The sequence below is a fragment of the Sarcophilus harrisii genome, chromosome 4, assembly GCF_902635505.1.
Source record: "Sarcophilus harrisii chromosome 4, mSarHar1.11, whole genome shotgun sequence".
Taxonomy (NCBI): Eukaryota; Metazoa; Chordata; class Mammalia; order Dasyuromorphia; family Dasyuridae; genus Sarcophilus; species Sarcophilus harrisii.
The window spans coordinates 55,723,056-55,744,289 of NC_045429.1; the positions used below are offsets into that span (position 1 = coordinate 55,723,056).

Sequence of the window (21,234 nt, forward strand, 5' to 3'; positions counted from 1 at the left end):
GGAGGAGACAGCGGCAGCGCTCTGGGAGAGAGCATGAGACCATCTCCGGGAGGGACGTAACCCGGGCTTCGTGTCGGAGGGAGCCCGGGCACCCTAGGCGGGCTTGGTGCGCGCGGCTCGGAGCGGAGCCTCCGCGTGCACGCCCCCTCCTCCCGCCCTCTTCCCCCCCGCCCCCCGTCCCTGGCCTCCCTCCCTTCTTCCCCCTCCCCTTCCTCTACCCCTCCCCCCACCCCGGGGTCTCCCCGCCTCCCTCCGCGCCATGTCTCGGGGTGGCTGCTGCCCACACCTGCTCTGGGACGTAAGGAAGCGGTCCCTAGGGCTGGAGGACCCGTCCCGCCTGCGGAGCCGCTACCTGGGTGAGTGGGAGGCCCGGGGAGGGGGCTCCGGGGCGGCTCTGGCCGGGGGGGCGGCGGCGTGTGGGGGAGGGGGTGGCCACCGGCCCCGGCTGTTGGTCTGGGGACGCCGGGGGGTCCCGCGGGTCGCGGAGCGCCCCCGCCCTGCAGCCGCGGGCCCCTCCAGATGGGCGGAGGGCCGGCGAGAGAGGGTCCTGAGGGGGCTCCTCGGCGCGGCTGCATGCTGCCACCCCCCAGCCCCCACCCCCCAGCCCGAGCGAGCGGCCGGATTGGGCGGAAAAGTTGGCTCTTTTCTCCTGCCCGCCGCCCGCCCACCGAGCAGCCAGTTTTTTATTCGTGCCCCGGGCCCGGAGCCGAGCCCGGCTCGGGGGCTTCTCCTGACGGCACTGAGTCTGCCCGACTCCCCAGAGGCGAGAAGCCGTCCCCAAGTGACAGCTGAGCTGGTCCCGCCCCTCCCCCTCCGGGCACGCCGCGCCTCTTGTCATTTTGACAGCTTTGCTTGGGGCCCGGCTGGGCCCCCGGCGTGAAACCCTCCCAGTGGAGCCCTTCCCGTTACGCCGGCTCGCAGCCCCTTAAATGGCTTAGCGACCCCCGCCGCCGGCTTCTCCGCCTGCTCAGGCCTCGTGTTGGGCTCAACTGTTGAGGCTCCCTGCACCTCCTCCAAAGTTCATGCATGAAGTCCCAGACTCCCTTCCCTGTCTCATTGTCTTTAAACAAGAATTAGTCTTTTTCGAAAATGTAGTGCAGCAGACCCTTCTTGCCTGCATCTTTGCCCCGGCCTGCAGACGTACAGTATTGACATGTTCGTCTGAGCTTCGAAGTTAATAGGTTTCTGTCAGTTGTAGCAAAGTGTTGTTCTGCTGGGTAGGGTGGATTGAGTATACCTCATAATTTCTTAAAAGTACTTTTTGTGTCTTGAAGTTAATGTTCAGTTACTGAAACTGTTGACCTGAATAAGTAGAATGTAAAAGTCAACTTTAAATTTAGCTTAATAAAATTTGTTTTCAACTTTGAGTGTATTACACATGTGATTTATTATTCTGTAGTGTTTTGTGTATATGTGTGTGTGTGTAATATGCATATGTGTGTATTTGGTGAAAAATTTTCCAGTGTTCATAACTATTTCTGGTTCTGGATTAAAAGAGGGAGAGTAGGGAAGAGAAAAAAAAAAAGCAGTTTGACTTATAGGATTCTTTAAAAGAAACATTGATTATTTTTTATATAGTTTCTTAATGTTGGAAAATGACTTAGAGATGCTCTAGTCCTCTTTTTCAGAAGAGTAAAATGATGTCCAGAGTTTAAGTGATATTCCTTGGGAAGGACTTTTTAAAAGTTTTTAAATTAGGTAAAAATAGTCTTCAGTGAATATATTCACTAGCCAGAACTTAGGGTTGAAAAATAGTTTCATACTTAATAAACTAACAAGTATTTAAAAAGTTGAAATTTTATATCTTTAGAATACTGATCTAAGTTGATAAGATGAAAATTTTTAAAGACTTTATTTTTAAATGCAAAAAATCATGTTAGTATATCCTTTTGGTAATAACCCAGTGTCATAGAACTAGAGCTTTAAGGGCCAGAAGAGGCCACCTTGTCAATTCTCCTCATTTTATGATGTAAGGGAACCACAAGTAGGTTAAATGACTATCTAGGGTTACTATAGGTAGTAATCATCTGAAGTGGGATTTGAACATGAGGCCTCTCTACTCTGGCTCTAGTTAACAGCTTCTTCCTGTGTCTGATCACTGCAAATAATGCTCATATTCTCTTTTAAATTCTCAGAATGATTCAGGATTCAGAAATACATATATTATCACTCATGTGTTATTATGTAATATGAGTTGGAAAGTTATAGATATAACGAGATCATTTGTGCCAGTCTAAGATTGGATGCTCAAACTAATGTGTTCTCTTGCTGCCTTTAGCTGAGATTCTTAGGCTGTCATCCAGGATTACAGTTCTCTTGTCTCTAGAGGCATATTCAGCTTCTCTGATTGATGGAATCTGAAGACTGAGGATAACACAGATTCATGACTGCTGGCTGAATGATTTCATTGGGCTGTTGGAAAGATATGTTCTTTGAGTCTTGAAAACTGTGGCAACATTCACTGTTTAAAACATTGGCCAGTATCAATTTGTTGATATTGTTCATGCCATATGGTGGTTATTATCTGGTTACTGGATATTTTAATTTTAGTAACGGTACCATTTTTACCCTTGCTTCTTATTTGTTGGCTTCAGAAGCATATGTCCCTGGTTCTAGAAATCTCTTTAAATAGTGCCTCATCTGAGTTCTTCTCTTTGTGACTTTTCCAGCCATGCAGGTTACCTAAAGGTTTGTCCTTCATTATCTTTATTTATGATTTCTCCTGAAAATTATAGTTTTGCATTTCTTCTTTCTGTAGCTATAAGACATACGTCTAATTGCCTAAATAACCTTTACCAGGATATTACACTGACTAAACATGCAAAACCCAACTTATCTTTCTTTCTATCTAAAACCTGTTTCTCACTTGGCTGTTCCTGTCACCAGTCATTCAGCCTACCATGTTTGAAATCTTTGTATTATCTTTATTCTTTTCCTAATATGTAGTAAATTACCAGGTCCTATCACTTTTATTTCTACATAAACACTTCATTATTAAATAAATACTTTTCATTTATTTCCATTTTTACTGTGAAGTACAAATCTTTATCATCCATCTGGATAATTGAAATAACTTTGCAATAAGTTTTTCTCCTATATTCTCTTCTCCTTCCGAGTGACTCTTCATACCACTGCTAGACAATTCTTTCTACCAAAAAAAAAAAAAAAATTGGTCATATCTTTGCTTTGGTCAAAAAATATTTTGCTCATTGAGTAAAGTTCAAATTCCTTTACTTGGTATTCAGCCCTTACCTCTCTCACTTTCATCTTCTGTAGGCTCCAAGTTGAATGACTTATTACTTGAAAACACCCTTTATGTGCCTCTTGTGTCTTTGGTCACCCCCTTTCCTATGAAATGTCTTTTCTCCTTTTCTTTGTGTACTGAATTCCTACCCATTTAAAAAAGATGGCTTAAATACTACCTTCTCCAATCCTTCCAATTGTTAATGACCTTTACTCCTTCAAACTGTACACATTACATTATTGTGCATCTCTCTTATATGCTTATTATGTGTAAATTATCTGCATATTTCCAATCTCCAGTCCTTTAGTGCTTTCAACGGAATAAGCACTTAAATGTTTACTAAATTGAATAGTTATAATTACATTAGTTGAAACTTTTCTCACTGATATTTCTGTGAAATAAATCTTGTTTAGCTTCTTTAAAAGATGCAGTATAAATTGAATTCAATTCAGACATTTATTATATATCTGTTATTTGCTGAGCATATGTTAAGAAAAGCAAGAGATGGAATGTTTCCCTAACATATGGTTTCTACTCTCGTGGAGTTTACAGTCTGGTGGGGTGAGGGAGAGAAAAGGAAGAAGAAAGGGGGTGTATAGGACAACATGAAACTTGCCATAATCCAGAAATGCATTAAACTAACAGCATGCTATCTGTGAGATTGAAAGGTAACAGGCAAACAACTACTTGGAGGATTTAGGATGGAGATGACATTTCACTTGGAATTTAAAGAGCGGGTAGAAATTCAGCACTTGAAGAAAGAGCCAGCCAATAAACATTAACATGCCAGGTACTGTACTAAATGCTGGGGATACAGAGAATGGTAAAAGTCCTTCCTCTTGAGCAGCTCACAGTTTAATGGGAGAGACAACCTGCAGATAACATTCTACAGAGAAAAGGTGAGCAAAGGCACTGAACTAGATTAGTGCTTGAAGACTGTCTTTCATGTTAGAGGAGTTGTGGTCTGTATTAAAAAAAAAAAAAAAAGCACGCACCCTAAATTAATAGCTCTTCAAGCATGTGCAAGTTACTGAATTGAGTATGGGACAATAAAAGGTAAAGATAGCTCATAGGAGCATACATTTCAAGTTGGACTTGGAGTCGATACTAAGGTTTGGCAGTTTTGATGGTAACTTAGTGAAAGGATTATGGATAAGTCACCCTCATGAAGCGTCACCTTTTTATTTGTAATATGAGGATATTCTTTTTATTTCCAATTTCACTTGGTTTCATGGTGTTAGGATCCAGATACACCTGCCCTGCTTGCTTTTCCTTCTTGATACACTCCATGTTCACTGTTAAGGACACCAAACTGTCTACCTGATTTAGCCCATTTGCTGAAATGATTTTTACCAGGGTTGTGGCTACTGCTCATGCTACAGCTTTTTGGAGCCACAAGTGAGAATTTGATTCCAGAGAGACACCAAACATGGATGAGTAGCCCTGAAAAAGCTCACAGGTGTGCTAGTTCCTCCGAACATGCTACACATATTGCTCCCTCCCCATCTCTTATCTCCTAGCTTCCCTGACTTCCTTTAAGACTCAGCTCAAGTCTTATCTTCTACAGCAGGACTTTATTGGGCTATGCAGCCCTATAGTGAGAACAGCAGAGAACAGTTTATGGTAGAGTGTGTGGAAGAGAACTGAGCATAAGAAGACTAGAAAAGAAAGAAAGGTTCCAAATATAAAGGGCTATACATAAGAGATTTATATTTGATTCTTAGAAAATAGGGAGCCATTGGAGTTTATTGAATTAGAGGGATAACAAGGGCAGTCAGACTTGTACTTTAAGGAAGATCACGTTCTCAGCTGAATGGAAGTTGAACTTGGAGCAGGGAGACCAGGTTACAGAAGGCTTTTGCAGAAAGTCCATTTATGACATGATGAAAAATTATACTAGGATTATGGCCATGTGAATGGAGAAGAGAATATACAAGAACTATATCAGTAAAAATAATAGTATTGAAAACACATTGATTATGTAAAATGAATACAAGTGGAGGCAAGGATGACACAGGTTTGTAAGCTTCAGTGACTAGTGTTGTTTAGGACAGTAATAGGAAAATTAAGAAGGGGGTATGGTTTGGGGAAAAGGACTTGAGTTATGACAGTAGGCTAGAGATCCACTGTGTGCCCTGGTGCCTCTCAAAGAGAATCTAGCTGGTTCATATGCAATCATAAATAGTCTGGCTTTGATAGGAACTATAGCCAAAGAATGATGACAGTAAAAGATGTTGATAATGGGAAACCCTAAAGGATAAGAGAAATGAGAAGCCAGAGAATAATTATGTATTGCATGAGTTTTTAAGTAATGTTCAATTCATCCCTCTCAAATACTTTTTTGTTTAGTTTGAGGAAATTGTCTTGGTCATTTTCTTCCTCCTGGCTACAAAGAGGAGGGTATCCTCTAGCACCTTCCTCACTATTCAGACTCCTCCATATTATTAGGAATCATTTTATCCTTTTCACTTTTTAGACTGAATTCTTCTATCTGCTTCTACATTCATTGTGTTGTGTTCTATTATTTTGATTGAAGAAGTATATGAAGAAAACACATTCTCAAACAAATTTAAGGAAGGAGTATTTAAAAAGGCAAATAATGTCTCAGTAATTGTTTTGATAGATTCCTCTGAATAGACCACACTTTGAGAAGTGCTGATCTGGCTTATTTGGATCGCCCTTCCATAGGTTGCTTTCTTTCTACCTTTCCACAAACCTCATTTCTCTCATTTGCAGGCTGGGAGAGCCTGCAGGCCGACTTGAGTTTAGAGCAAAAGAAATTAACTCACTTAGTGTAATCTAGATCCATAAGAAGAAATTAGAATATGTTGCAAATACAGGTATATGAGATGCAGTAGCCATGTGGATGAGTCATAGGGCTTTTTTTTAGTTGGTGATATTTATAAATTTTAGCTGTACATAAATAACATCAGTCACAGTAAATAAAACCTTTTAGTTATTGGTGGGTTGTGGTAGAAAGATGCTAGGATTTTAGTGAGAGAGGACATGTGGGTTCAGTTGGTTGTGCCAGTTATGTATGTGCTCTTAGACCCTTTGTTCAAGGCTCAGTTTATGTACCATCTCAAGTGATCTTTTCTAATCACCGTAATTAGTATTAATCTTTTTGCTTGTTATCTCCCAGCTATAAACTTCTCAAAAACAGCTACCAACTTTCATTTCTGCCTTTATGCCCCCTAACATAAGCAAGCATTAGTAGGGCCTTCTATATAGTAGGTACTTAAACATATTGATGTTTATCAATCATCATTGATCATTCTTTAGTCATTAATCATGAAAATAGATTTATATAGAATTATTACAAATCTTTTCTGATTTTTGGCAATTTGTTATTCTTTCAGTTTTATCTGTAGTGTTATTGGGATGCATTTTGTACATCAATAATTCTCAAAACTTTTTGGTCCAAGAACCCTTCATACATTTAAAATTTTTTGAGGACCCCTTTAAGCTCTTAAAAATTGAGGACCCCAATTAGGGGTTTTTTGTTCCTTTTGCTTGTGCCAGTTACAGTTATTGATGTTTCCATGTTAAAAATTAAAACAAAATTTTAAAATATTAATTTGAAAAATAATAATAGAAGTGTTATATGTTAACACAAAAACTTGTTTTCCAAAACGAAAAATATAGTGAGAAGAATGGCATTTACATATTTTTGCAAATCTTTTTAATGTCCAGGAGAGAAAGAGAGAGAGAGAAGAGAAGAGGAGAAGAGAAGAGGAGAGGAGAGGAGAGGAGAGGAGAGGAGAGGAGACAGAGTCTTTACTCTCAAAGAGCTTACATTCTAATGGGGGAAGACAGCACAAAAAAGAGAATTGAAAGGGGGGGGGGGCAGGGTGAGAAAAGACTGTGTATTGGAGCTTTTATGTAGTCTCCAAAGCCAGAAGTAGGGCAGGGAAAGTTATGAAGCTTAATTAGCAACCCTGAGCCGCTCCCCAAAATGGAGACCCTTGCAACATCTCATGTACCAAAGGCAAGCATGGCAGAGTAATGATCCAGGACGAGGTTTCAGACACTGGTAATAATGGCAGCTATGGCATGGTAGTCAGGAAAGTCAGGAGCATAGCTAGGAGGGCACCAAGAGAAGGAAGGCTTTTAAACATGAATGTTTCTGAGAGGTCAAGGGACAAGGAAGATTGAATAAAGGCTGATGGATTTGTCAATTAAGAGATCATTGGTAATTTTTGGAGATGACAATTTCTGTTGAATGATGAAATTAGAAGCCAAATTTCGAAGTTCTCAAAAGAGAGTGAGCAGAGGGGAAGTGCAGGTACTTAGTGGAGATGATTTTCTCAAGAAATTTAGTTGAGAAGGTGAAAAGAGATGATGGCTAGTGAGGATGGTTGGAAGGGTAGCATGGAAGGATTCACTGGATAAAGAGAAATTGAAGTTTAGAGAGTGGGAATAATAGTGGAAACTAATTTGCTTGAATAATTTGGAGGCTATGATGAATTAAAAACCCCTAAGAAACTTAGTTTCTGGTCATTGATAATCTTCAGCTCCTCCTGCTGAAAATATGGTATAATTATGAGATTTAACCATCCTCAAGACAGTTTGACAGGGGAAACCATTTCCATCTGGACCTTTAGCTTAGTTTTCTCCGTCATGAATTGGGATGCCTTAAACTCTAATACAGGATATTAAGGACAGTGGATTCTTTACCAGGCTCATCTAGACCGTCTTCTGTTTATATTCTAAGCAGAAATTAGGTTTCCTAGTTGTGTGGGATCCCTTGAACATGTGCTTTGGAGGCTAGTAATCTCATCACTCAGCCATGCCTTTCAAGCACTGACTGACCTTTTCAGAAGACTGGACCCTCTAGAAATAAAAGGAATAAGGATGGATCACAAATCAATAATTAGTTATTAATAGTATAACATTTCTCTCAAGGGGATAAGATCAAAAGATATGTGTTCATTGGGTTGGCTTTGGCAAAAAGAAAGTGGAAGCCTTACGTATAGCTTACTTTTTAAAGAAATTTCTGAGTTAAAAGAACATCTAAAAATTATTAAGCAATATTGACTTTTTTCTCTATTGACATAGTCCTGTAGTTGTTTCTTGAAAAATATAGCTATGCATGTATAAATTGAACATATTTAATGCAATTGAACATTGAAAATTGAAAAATAATTAGCATATTGTTTATAATATCTGAAGTTTACATTTGGAACTTTATTGTTCTGAACAGTTTTTTCCCAATTAATATAATGTTTTTGTCTAATGGGAGAACAGAGTATATAATTAATATATTGAATTTTGATCACAGAGTATTTATTTGGATACTTCTTAAAGATCCCTGATTTCATTCAAGTGAGTACTTCCAATACTAGCACATAGCATATAGCTCCTTCTACATTTTCTCACAATCTTCTTCTGGTTCATTGCTGTGTTTTCTTTACACATCCTTCATAAAGGATCTCTCCAATATACTCTAGGTATTCACCTTTATTTTTTATTGTCTCCAGAGTACCAGAATATCACTTGGGTTATTCATCTGTTGTCTCTCATTCTTTCTATATGATTCTTGAGTATTAATTCACTTCTAGACTGCAGGGCATTATTTTATAGCATTCTACATCATCCTTAAGCTCACCATGTGTTTTTTTCATTGTACTTTGATTATTTAAATTTTAACTTTCAGATGGTGTTATTTTGGGCTCTATAGTTATACAGTATCATCAGGAGAATGTTGTAGTGACTTAGGGAATCAGTCTTCTTAACTCCATAAAGATAGCATATATATGGAGAAACCATAGAAAAATTCATTAATAACTAGATTAAAAGTCCAAGAACATTTCATTCACTTGGAAAAAGGAGAGTGCTTTTCAACAAAATCATTCTTTTATGTTGATACTTTGTTGGGAAATTTTTTTTAGTGATCAAGTAATACCTAGTTTTTCTCCAAAAAGATGCTGGTAAAATGAGAAAAGATGGATAGATTTTTTAAAGTTGTGGTAAGTTTATGCTTTTGGATCTCATGGTACACTATTGAGATGAGAGAAAGCTTCTCAGAGGAATTGTCCTTTCAGCAGCATAGGAGAAAGATGAATAGAGAATAAAAAGAATATTGTCACTAACAGTAATACTTTTTATTGTTTTCTGTATGTGAAATGCTCTTGATCCATGCTTAATAAAATACCCATTTTGCATTCAGCATTTATTAAGTGCTTAAAGAGTTTCCTTGACCAAGATCTAAGCCCAAAACAAAAGCAGTGTCAGGCACTGTGATCAGTTCTGAGGAGGTGGATATCTTGATTGTAAGATGGTTGACTAGAGTTACATTCCAACTTGGACTCGATGCTAGATTTTTCCCCTTGCTGTTTGAACTTTGAAAACACTTGGTAAATGGGATGAAAATTCAACTAAAAATTCAACAAAAAATTCAACACATGTCTATCAAATGATGTAAAGACTCTAGTAATAAAGTTATGGTTTTTGAGGCTCTATTAAAATATAAGCACCTAAAATTCTATTTCTATTAATATTGATAAAAAAAACTACATTTAGTAATTTTTTTCCCCCTTCAGAACATGTTTGGTGTATTTTTGGTAAAAGCAGAATAAGGCTACTATTTTTTCAATCAAACAAATGTAGCTTAAATTTATTGTTGATGTTAATTAGGTCCTAATTAAATGGTCATTAGCTGTCCAAAATGAGTTTTTATAGTGTTTCAGAAATGTTTAAGTGGGAGAAAATAAAATTCACATGTTAAATAGTGTTAATTAGATGCCTGATTCATCTTTTTTGTTTTCTATTGTTTGATGTTATCAGCTGAATATAGTATAAAGTGACCTCAGCCCCTTAGTCATTGTGTTTATTTCTTATTATATCATTTCCAATGTCCAGTTATAATGGATAAGGCTCCATGAGCATTCCAGACCTAAAGCCTTATCACAAAGCTCCAGGGTTTTTGAGAGAGAATAACAGGTGTGTGTGGTATGACTCCAGTAATCTTGATCTGTCTTAAGGAGATTCTTCTCATCCTCTTGTCCTAATTCTGAGTTGTTAAAGAACAGTAAGTTAGTAGATGCTTTTGACTAGGTGCTAAGCCCCAATACTAGTTTAAATATCTCTAAATTTCTTTGTATTATATGTGTAATTATGTTTGTATTATATATATTGAAAGATTCCAGGATGTTACATTTAAAAAACTAAAATCCTGAGGTTTTACAGATGAGAAAACTGAAGTGCAGGATGATAACTAATAGTTACATACCTTTTGAGTTTCAAGTAGGAATTGAATTTGCAACGCCATTACTCTATGCTGCTTCTAAATGTAGTACATCTTTAATGTAATTTAAACTGAAATGAAAGGCAGCACAGAATGGTGGATAGAGAATTGGTCCTTGTGAAGTCAGGGCTAATCTTCAGGCCCTTCAGGCCTTTCTTTAAAACTGTACATTGAGGAAAAGATAGAAAAAGCATCCAGTAATTTTCCAGTAGTTCTCTACAGCTGTGAAATCATGGATTCTGTCAAAATTTGGAATTTAAGGCTTAGGCACCCCTCTCAGTTGGTACAGTAAATACCTTTTGATTGATTTGGGTCCCAGTATCCCTTTGTACTTGTTTGTACTCTGAATCTATCACAAATAGGTTGTTTTTCTTTCTTTCTTTTTTTTTTTTTTTTATTAAAGAATAGTTATTTTTAAAGTAAGCAGAACCAGCAATGAACACAGTAATATAAGGGAACCAACACTGGTCAGTGATAGCACTGATGACACAGTGACCAATCATATCTTCAGAGAAACAATAATAAAGCATGCTCCCTTCTTGGTAGACAGACAATAGATTCCCTAATATATCCATGGATTTCTGAACATGCCAATATTTTAATGCATTTTGCTTAGCTGCTTGCTTGTTCTTCTAAGGACTTTATTTGTAGACTGGGAGATAGAGTCATTGAGAAGTAATAGTGATGTAGAAATGAAAGTGAGCATCAATAACATAAAAATATTAACATAAATTTAAAAATAGTCCTAATGGTAGATAACCTTTTCTGGTTGGATATTGTTCCATTTCCTTCCCAAGATGCTAATTTAGTATTCATGAAATGTGAATATAATTTTAAGTATTTTATCTGGTTTCTAAACAAAAAATGGTGATTTTTCATTAAAAGGCTATGAGATCAGTTTATGTTCAAATTCCAGAATAAACACATGCTATATTGTATTGTAGTTCAAAACTTTAGAAATAGCCCCAATCCCACCTAAATTTTTTCTTCTTATTTGGACTTTATTAGAATTGTACTTCAGAGATTTGGAGAGGATGGCAACCTCCTCCTTTCTACTGCTGATCTAGTGTTTGCTCAGCCTCAGAACAGTTACCTACTTTCTTCCTTTTAGTTTATTTAAGGTTTAGTTGTTGTTGTTTTTTAATACAAAAGTTTTCTGATATCCAAACACAGGCAATGATTTTTTTTTTTTAAAGGCAAACTGATTACAGAATATGGAATTAAAGAATGATAGAACATGAGACTTTAAACCCCAAATAGCCCTTTTATAGCTCTATGGCTAGTATAGCTTCCTGGGTTTTTTCCAAGGTCTGCAAGTTTAAAATTATTTTCATAATAATTCTAAGACATTTTCATTACTAATAAATATTGTTAGCTATAATCTGCATAATAATCAAAAGCTCTTTGGGGAGTCCTCAAAGATTTTTAAGAGTATAAAAAGTTCCTGAGATAAAAAAAAAAAACTTTTGAGAACTACTGATTTAGGGTAACATGACAAAAAGAGGTCAGTATCACAGCCAACAAAACAGTCGGGGGGTGTGTGTGTGTGTGCGCGCGCGCGCGCACATATATCATTTTGGGCAACGAGAATTTGAAAGAAAAGCAAATAAAATTTGAATGTAACTCCCTTGTGCACTAGTTACTTCTTTTTTGTCTAAAACTAGAGCCAAAAATCTTAATGGGTTTGAAAATCCCTATATGCCTAAAAAAAATTTGGGCAAGGGATTGTTTCTAAGAACACAAATCAGTTATTATAATAAGTAAATTAGTCCAAGTATACATAAATATGAACTATACCCCTTTATTTTCTTTGAAAAGAATAAAAAAAAATATTGTCTGTTGTGAGAACTGTATTTAAGCAATTAAGATTAAGGATTTTTCCTGCAAACCAAAAGTGACAGAGTAATGCAAAGAGCTTTGTGACTTGTGTTGGCATTGGTAAGTAAGAACTTTCAGCAAATTTATGAAATTATATGTTTGGTAAGGAGAAAAAGGGATACTTATGAATCCCTACTTCTGATACCAAAGTTGATCCCTAACTCTTAACCACAAGAGGCTAGAGGACATGGCAAAGCCAATTAAAATACGTTCACAGGCTTCATTGTAAAAACAAACAAGCATAAATTTAGGGGGATGGGAATTCATGTTAACAAGGCCACAGATAAGATTACCAGGATAAAAACTAAAAGTGACAAACTTTAGCATAATTTATCTGTAAGAGTACCTTCTACACCATTATAACCATGCAACCCCTTCCAATATCACCCATCAATCATTCAACAAGTATTAAGAACCTGCTACTGATATTGCTGATGCTACTGATATTGCTAATGAAGTATGCTAGGTGCTGTTCTTACAAGTACAAAGAATGAAAGCAGCATACTTCTTGTAATGACTTTATATTCTTTTTTAAAATTTATTTTATTATAGCTTATTATTTACGAGACATATGGCATGGGTAATTTTTCAACATTAACCCTTGCAAAACCTTCTGCTCCAAATTTTTCCCTCCTTCCTCCCACCCCCTTCCCTAGAGATAGGTAGTCTAGTACATGTTAAAATATATGTTAAATCCAATATATGTACACATTTATACAGTTATCTTGCTGCACAAGAAAAACTGTATTTAGAAAGAAAAAAAAAGAGAAGGAAAACAAAAATGCAAGCAAACAGTAACAGAAAGAGTGAAAATGCTATGTTGTGGTCCACACTCATTTCCCATAGTCCTCTCTTTGGGTGTAGATAGCTCTCTTCATTACTGAACAATTGGAACTGGTTTGAATCATCTCATTGTTGAAGAGAGCCACATCCACCAGAATTGATCATTGTATAGTTTTGTTGTTGTATATAATGATCTCCTGGTTCTGCTCATTTCACTCAGCATCAGTTCATGTAAGTCTCTTCAGGCCTCTCTGAAATCATCTTGTTGGCCATTTTTTACAGAACAATAATGTTCTATAACATTCCGTATATACCATAATTTATTCAGCCATTCTCCAATTGAAGGGCATCCATTCAGTTTCCAGTTTCTTGCCATTACAAAAAGGGCTGCCACAAACATTTTTGCACATGGGAGTCCCTTTCCCTCCTTTAAGATCTCTTTGGGATATAAGCCCAGTAGTAACACTATTGGATCAAAGGGTATGCACAGTTTGAGCATAGTTCCAAATTGCTCTCCAGAATGGTTGGATCCATTCGCAGTTCAACCAACAATGTATCCATGAATGACTTTATATTGTTTCAGGGAAAGACACCTAATTTCTCTTCAGCTTGTCACATTGTTAAATGATGTTATAAATAATGCAAATAACATTACACTTCAATGAACAAAACATTAATAGGAATAGATAATACTGTTTGCACTGTTGTAATATTTTGCTATGATCACATCTTCCAGGAGTACTTTTAAATAACATTTAAATTCAGTCATTGAAGATTACATTAAAAAAAAAAAACTGTTACTAAAATCTGCAGTGCCAAAAACATTTTGTATGTAAAATTTGAAAACATAGATGTTTTCATCTTTATTTAGATGAAATAAAGTGAATAATGAAAAAATCATTAAATCAGAAAGATTAAAATGTGTCGTAAATTTTTATTTAAAGGAATTTGTACTTAAAAAACTGGCCTATCCAGGCACAGATTTGACAGGAATAATATTTGTTGTTAAATATATTCAATATGGAACTGAGTATAATATTCTTACTAAGTAGTAAAGATAATAAAAATAAAGATGTATTGAAGCAATAAAAAACTACTTAAATTTAAGTCCACAGAAATATGCTTTTTTTCCCCTTATAAGATTTTTTTTTTTTACCTTGGTCCTCAGTGCTTTTGATATGGCCTTTTGTTCTGGCAATGATTCAAGGTCTCAGCTTTGGAATTGGAGTAGCAATTAGTATCACTGATATACATTGATGATCAAATTCAGAGACTTGAGTTGATCCTGGTAACTTTTAAAAGGATGCAGAATTTTATTCAATAAATATAGGAATAATGCAAGAATCTTTTTTTTTCTACTATTACTTGACATAGAGAAATTTTAGTGTAGAATGACAGAAAAGAAATTTAAGGTATAATAAATGTTGATATTCTAGAGATAAAATTAATACTTAGAAAATTGCAGAGAATGAGAGCAAAGCAATGAATTGTAGCAATAATGTTAGGAAAATAATAATACAAAATCTACAAAAATCAATAGCATTTCTACAGAGAAAGAGCTTAATTCACAAAGAAATACAAATGGAAGTTCTAGAACAACTACATAATGTATAAAATATTTGGGAATTAGTACAAGGCACATTTAAATAATTGGAGGGATATCAGTTTCTAATATTTAGACCATGCCAATGTCAAAAATAATCACACTAAATTATTTTACAGATTTAGTGCCATACTAATCGAACTACCAGAGGGTAGTACTTTATAACTAACTAGCTTTAGTTAGTCAAAATAATAATTTATTGGGAGGAATAAAAAAATCTAAATTCTCATGAGAAAAAAATGAAATGATGCTTCACTATAAATTGCAAATTAGTAGTCATTAAAATTACTTGGTACTTGTTGGAAATAGAAACAGATTAATGGAATAGACCAGCTAAGGAACAAATCAGAAGTAGTTGAATTATTGAATAGAAGTGACAACACAAAAACAGTTTGGCAGAAATATGGCTCGGATAATTGTCTTATGCATATGATACAATATAAAAATGAATATGTGATTTGAATGTGTAAGATCACCACAATTCTCACACACACATGCACACAAATTATACATCTAGAATGAGAATATAAATCAGGTACCTTTAATAATTCTGGGAAAGGAAAGAATTCTTAAGCATGTAATAGAAGTAGTCACAAAAAATGTTTTCATTTCATTTTGATTACATGAAATTGGACATTATTTGCATGAGCAAAATCAGTGCAATTGGTATAAGAAGGAGAGATGTCACTTTGGGGAAAACCTAATGTATCTCTTGAGTACTTGATAAATCCAAGATATATAGGGAATTATGCAAATATGTAAGACCACCATAAGCCATTTCCTAAAGGATAAGTGATCCTCCTCTCAGTTTAATTTAATAACATTAAGTTTTGCTATGTGCCAGGCACAGTGCTAAGCACTAGAGATGTAAATTGGAAAAATAAAGACAGTTCCTGCCTTCAAGGAGCTTGCAATCTAATGGGAAGACAATGCTAAAGAAGCTGGAAAGGGGAGAGAGAGCCAGGGGTATCTTGCCCAAAGGAAGGATGTTTCTTGGACCCAAAGCTAATAAACAAAGCTGTCTGTGGAGTTACCATCAAAGTTCACATTACCATTTTCTAGTCGATGGGGCGAGGAAGCTGAGGAAGTTGAGATGGTTTGGAGGATCAAAAATTGGGTCAATCAATATGCTGTTGAGATTTTCAGTTTATCCTGTGTGGAACATGATGTTCTATGGAATTGAAACCAAGCCAGTTTAGCAGTTCACATCTGAAGATATGAACAATTTTGAAATGAAGAATTGTAAAATCAGTCTTAAAGATAGGACTTGTGACACATATTGGCTATGTGATCCTAGGCAAGTCACAACTTTCTTTTTGCCTCAGATAGCTATTTGAAAATAAAGTATCTAGTAGTTGTTAGAAGTTTCCTCTGTGATTATTCCTTCCACTAGTGAAATCATTGCCCTACTCCTAACTCCTAGCATCTAGAACTTCAAGCTATCAATAACTATATGAAAAATTGCCTCAAATTACTAAAAATAAGATAAAGGGATTCTTTTAAAAAATCTGGTTTCATTATAGCCTATTTTATTTTACCTCACAGGCAGCAAATTGGCAAAGATGACAAAAGGTAGAAATAGTTAGAGGGACTGTAGAAATACGGGTGCACAGATATTCTGTAGGTAGAACCCTAAATTGGGACAGTCATCTGGAAAACAATTTGCAGCTGTGCTATAAAAGTGACTAAAGAAAATCTGTTCCTTTTGTCCCAAAGATCCCATTGCTTAGATGTAAGTTCCAAGGAATTAAAGGCAGAAATAAAGGTTCCATATATGGTACATTAAAATGCTTATAACAATATTTGGATAGGAAAGAATTGGAAGCAAAGTAGGTGCCTATCAATTGGAAAATGTTTATGAATATGTAAAAATGATGAATAAATTCATAGAAGCATTAAAATATGAATTGATGCCAAATGAATTAAAATTAAACAAGGAGAAGAACTTTCACAATAACTACAATTATTTAAATGCAAAGAACTATAAAAGAAACAGAACACTCTAAATAGAATCTTGGCCCTAGAACAAAACTGTGAAAAGCAATCATTCTCCTTTGCTGAGGAAAGGGATCTATAGGTCCAGAACATTGCATATATGCTGTTAGACTTGGTTAGTTTTGCTGAACTTCTTCCCTAGTGTTCTCTTTTTAATTTGTTATAAGGGATAGGGTAAATGGAAGGAGTATACTTTTGGTAATGAAAGGATATTTAAACACATGCCAACAATGAGAAACAACCAAAAAAGATAGACAATTTACCAGGAAGTTGGGTAGACGATAGCTGCTATTCACAGGCTGGGACTTGGTTTTCCAGAGAGAAGCTTGTACAACCACCCTGAACTCTTGCCATGTACATTTCATGTACATATGAAATGGAAAAGCAGACAGGAATTCAGAGACCTGAATGTAGGGAAGGAGCTGCACTAAAAGGAAAGAATTACAAGGTGTTGCTACTTAGAGAAGTTTATCTATCTCTGATCCCAGAGATCTATCCCAACAGCTATGTTAATTATAGGGTCCCTGGATTCCCTAGAACACTTGTGTTTTTACCTTTGGAGGAACTTCTACCCAGAGTAGCACCATAGCTGTTATCTGCTGACCCCTAGGATGTCTTTTCTTTTCTCCATGTGTTCAGTGCTTAGTTCATCATCTTTACTGATTTTCTCTTAAACCTTTTTCTCCTCTCCCCATCTGATCTATTGCCAAGGCCTGTTGATTTCACCCCTGCCACATTTCCTCCCCTTCTTTCCGACATTACCACCTTTCTGATACAGGCTCTTTTCACCTCACCATCTGGACTGTTCAGTAGTCTGCTGAATAGGTCTGCCTGCCTCAAGTCTCCAATCCAGGCTATCTTCCATTTGGCCACTAAAATGATTTTCTTATGCATTACCTCCACGATCAAATACAATATGCTTTGTCATTTAAAACTCTTTATGTTTTATCCCTCTCTTAAATTTCCAGTCTTCTCTTATCTTATTTCCGCCCATATATTTTTCAATCCAGTGATATTGGCCTCTTGGCTATTGCATAAACAAGACACTTCATCTCCCACCTCCAGGCATTTTTCTCTAGCTGAATTCCATCCCTAGAACATTCTCTCTTCTATCTGACTAATGATTTCCCTGATGTCTTTTTAAGTTCCAGCTCAAATCCTGTTTTTTATTAAAAAACAAACAAACAAACAAAACCAAACAAACCAGGAAGCCTTTCTCAGTCCCTCTTAATTCTAGTGCCTTCCTTCTGTTAATTATTTCCTATTTTTCCAGTATATAGCTTGCTTTATGTGAACTCATGCTTGTACTTGCAGGCACACACACACATACATATATTTTGTTTCCTCCATTTGATTGTTCAGTGCAGGGATTATCTTTTGCCATTTGATTGTTAGTTGAGTGCAGGGATTACCTTTTGCCTCTTTGTATCCTCATCACTTAGCACTGTACCAGGCACATAGGCACTCAATAAATGTTTATTGATTGATTAAAATCTGAAGGAGTAGAATGGATCCCAGAGGAATGCCTATGGAAGGCAAAAGGGGAGTAGTATTAGATGTTTTGTTAGCCTAAGTTCTTGCATAGAAGTGTAGGGCCATTAGATGCTAGTGAAATTCTGTTCTGGTGGAAATCCTGGAGTGAGGCATGAGCTGAAAAGCAATTAATTTTTGAGAAAGCTTCATGATTGAGCCCAATAGTTGTGAGCTCAGAACTTTGTTAATATGCCATAGGTTGTAATTATTTTGTAAGTGTATTTTATAAATACAAATTTATTCCCTATTACTAAAAAAACAAACAAACAAAAAACAAACCATTAAAAATTGAGAGCTAGAATAGTATAGGGGAATAATCATTGACCCTGAAGTTAGGAAGACAAGGGTTAAAGTACTCTTCGGACACATACTAGCTCTGTGGTTATGGGCAAATCATTTAACCTCCTAATGCCCAGGTATGATTTTGAATTTCAGTCTTGATCCACATTGGTGGAGTTTCCACACCAGAATGTTTATAGTAACACTTTTGGTGGTGGCAGAAAAACTGAAAACTAATTGGAGTGCCCATCAATTGAAAAATGACTAAGCAAATTGTGATAAATAAATACAATGGAATATGTTATAAAAATAAATGATGGAAAAGAACATTTCAAAGCAACATAGACCTACATGAACCTATTTATCAATAGGATATTAAGCAGGACCAAAACAATTTATACTTGAACATTGATATCGTAAAAACTAGCAATTCTAAGAGACTTAAGAATTATGATCCAGTAAGTGATTAGCCATGATTCCAGAGGATTGATAAATAATTCTGTCTTCCTGGCAGAAAAAAAGGTAGACCGATTTGCAGAATAAGAAATACATTTTTGGATGTAGACAATAGGGGAATTTATTTTGCTGACCAAGCTTATGTAATTCAGAGGTTCTATATTTTGCTTCTCTCTCTCCCCTCTCTCACTCAGTGAATGGAGGAGGTAAAAGGGAGAAAAAATGAATGCCTGATAATTGGGAGAAAAAAATTAAAAACAAAGAAATATTAGGTCTAGTCCAAACAGGGGGTGTGGGTATCCACAATTCTTAAAGTCAGCTAATTTCCTCATTGTACAAATGAGGAAAATGAGGTTCCCATAGGTGAGGGGATACCCATCATTATCACATAACAGAGTAACAGTAACAAAACTGTACTTTCAGCAAAATAAGTCTTTTACTTTCAAATCTGTCCACTTTTCATTGTTCCACACTGCTTTTTAAAATATGTGTAGTCATTAACTTCTTTTTTTATTTAATATTTTTCTTTTTTTTAACTAAAGCTTTTTATTTTCAAAACATTTTATATAAATAATTTTTAATATTCACCTTTGCAAAACCTTGTGTTCCAAATTTTTTCCTCCCTTCCCCCATTCTCTCTTTTAGATGACAAGTAATTCAATATATTTTAAACATGTGCAGTTCTTTTATACATATTTCTACGAATATGCTGGACAAGAAAAATCAAACCAAAAAGAAAAAAAAATTAGTCATTAACTTTTAAAACATCACTGATTTACAAAGATAAAACAAGAATGCCCCCTAAATTAGTATAATAAATTGAATTTTGAACTTGGTTTTTATAGATGTAAGCAGATTGTACAATTTGGACTGAATACTTTAGAGTGGCTTTTGTATAATTGTCATGTGATTTGTGATGGATCATTTTGATAATGCTATTATTTCAAAATCATAAAAATTAATAAAATTGTTTTACACAAAATATAAAAAGCACTAGCTATTGACCCTTCATAGATTTTGACTAGCAGCTGGCCTCTCTGACTAGCAGTCTGGCTCTAGACACTTTTATTTTTGTGACAACAATCTGCCTTTATTTCTGACTGTGCACTTCCCATTCTAACAAGACTACATGACTTGTTTCTATGTATAGACCATGTCCATATCCAAGAAATCTATTAATTTCTCTGCAGCAGGAAAGCCTTTTATTTTTTTTTTAAACTTCTTTTAACTAACTTCTTTTAACTTAACTTTGATCTTAGCTCCTCAATCCACATTTACCTACAAACCGGCAGTTTGTCTCTATTCTGCCTGTTCCTCTCCCTAATTTACCTAACCAGAAATTCCCTATTCTTCCAATTTTCTTAATGATTTTAAGCTAAATGATTGAGGAAAATCCTGCCATAAGCAAACCCCACAAATTTAAGTATTAATAGAAATACAGAATCAGCTGAGAGAAATTATCTTTCTCCTTCCTCTAATTCTGTAAAACAGCATATTTTATTTTTTTTTAAATTTTATTTCTTTTTTTAAACAGGAAGAAGAGAATTCATCCAAAGATTAAAACTTGAAGCAACACTGAATGTGCATGATGGCTGTGTAAGTGTTAACTTGTTATCATATGTAAAAGATTTAAATGTAGTTTTTGGAAAGTAGGATAAAATGATTTCATTCCTTAAAAATAAGCTATATAATTAATTTAACTGTAGAGTAGAAGAAGAGAGGAACAGGTCACAAAGTTATTTGAATTAAAATATAAATTTAGACTCTTCAGGCCTTTTGGAAATGTAGGAGAAATTTACAGGCGTTGCTTTTAAATGTATTTAAAATGCACTGGAGCCATAAAAGAATTATATAATGGAAACCAGGATTTTGGTTGGGCAGTAGGAAACTATCACTTTGTACATGAAAAATGGATGGTGCCTAGAATGGGACAGAACAGGAAAAAGGAAAAAAAAAGGTATTGAAGAAGATACTATCTTCATAGATAAGAGCTGGAACAGAAGCTGACTTGATAAAGATAGTCATCATATTGAAACCCACAGAGGGGCCTGGGGGAATCTACCTAAGAGAACCTTCTTCTAGAGTTAAAGGGCGCGATAAAAATGGGACTATGTAGGATTAAAGGATTGCATAATGAGAACTTTTAGGCTTGCTAAGTATTTAGCATACATTATTTCATTTGAACCTTACTACTTCTTTTTGAGGTTGCAATTATCT

General features: G+C 35.8%; 1 protein-coding gene across 6 annotated transcripts in view; it reads left to right on the forward strand.

Annotated features, from left to right (window-relative positions):
• Positions 1 to 97: 97 nt before the first annotated feature.
• DCAF6 (DDB1 and CUL4 associated factor 6) overlaps positions 98 to 21,234 on the forward strand; it is a 157,164-nt gene continuing 136,027 nt past the window's right edge. For 5 of the 6 annotated variants that reach the window (XM_031936837.1, XM_031936838.1, XM_031936842.1 and 2 more), the window contains exons 1-2: positions 194 to 356; positions 20,552 to 20,613. In XM_031936837.1, coding sequence (XP_031792697.1) covers positions 260 to 356; positions 20,552 to 20,613 — 159 coding nt within the window. In that variant the 5' untranslated portion in view covers positions 194 to 259. Of the gene's footprint in view, positions 357 to 20,551; positions 20,614 to 21,234 lie in introns of all 6 variants that reach the window. The other variant, XM_031936840.1, reaches the window with a different exon arrangement.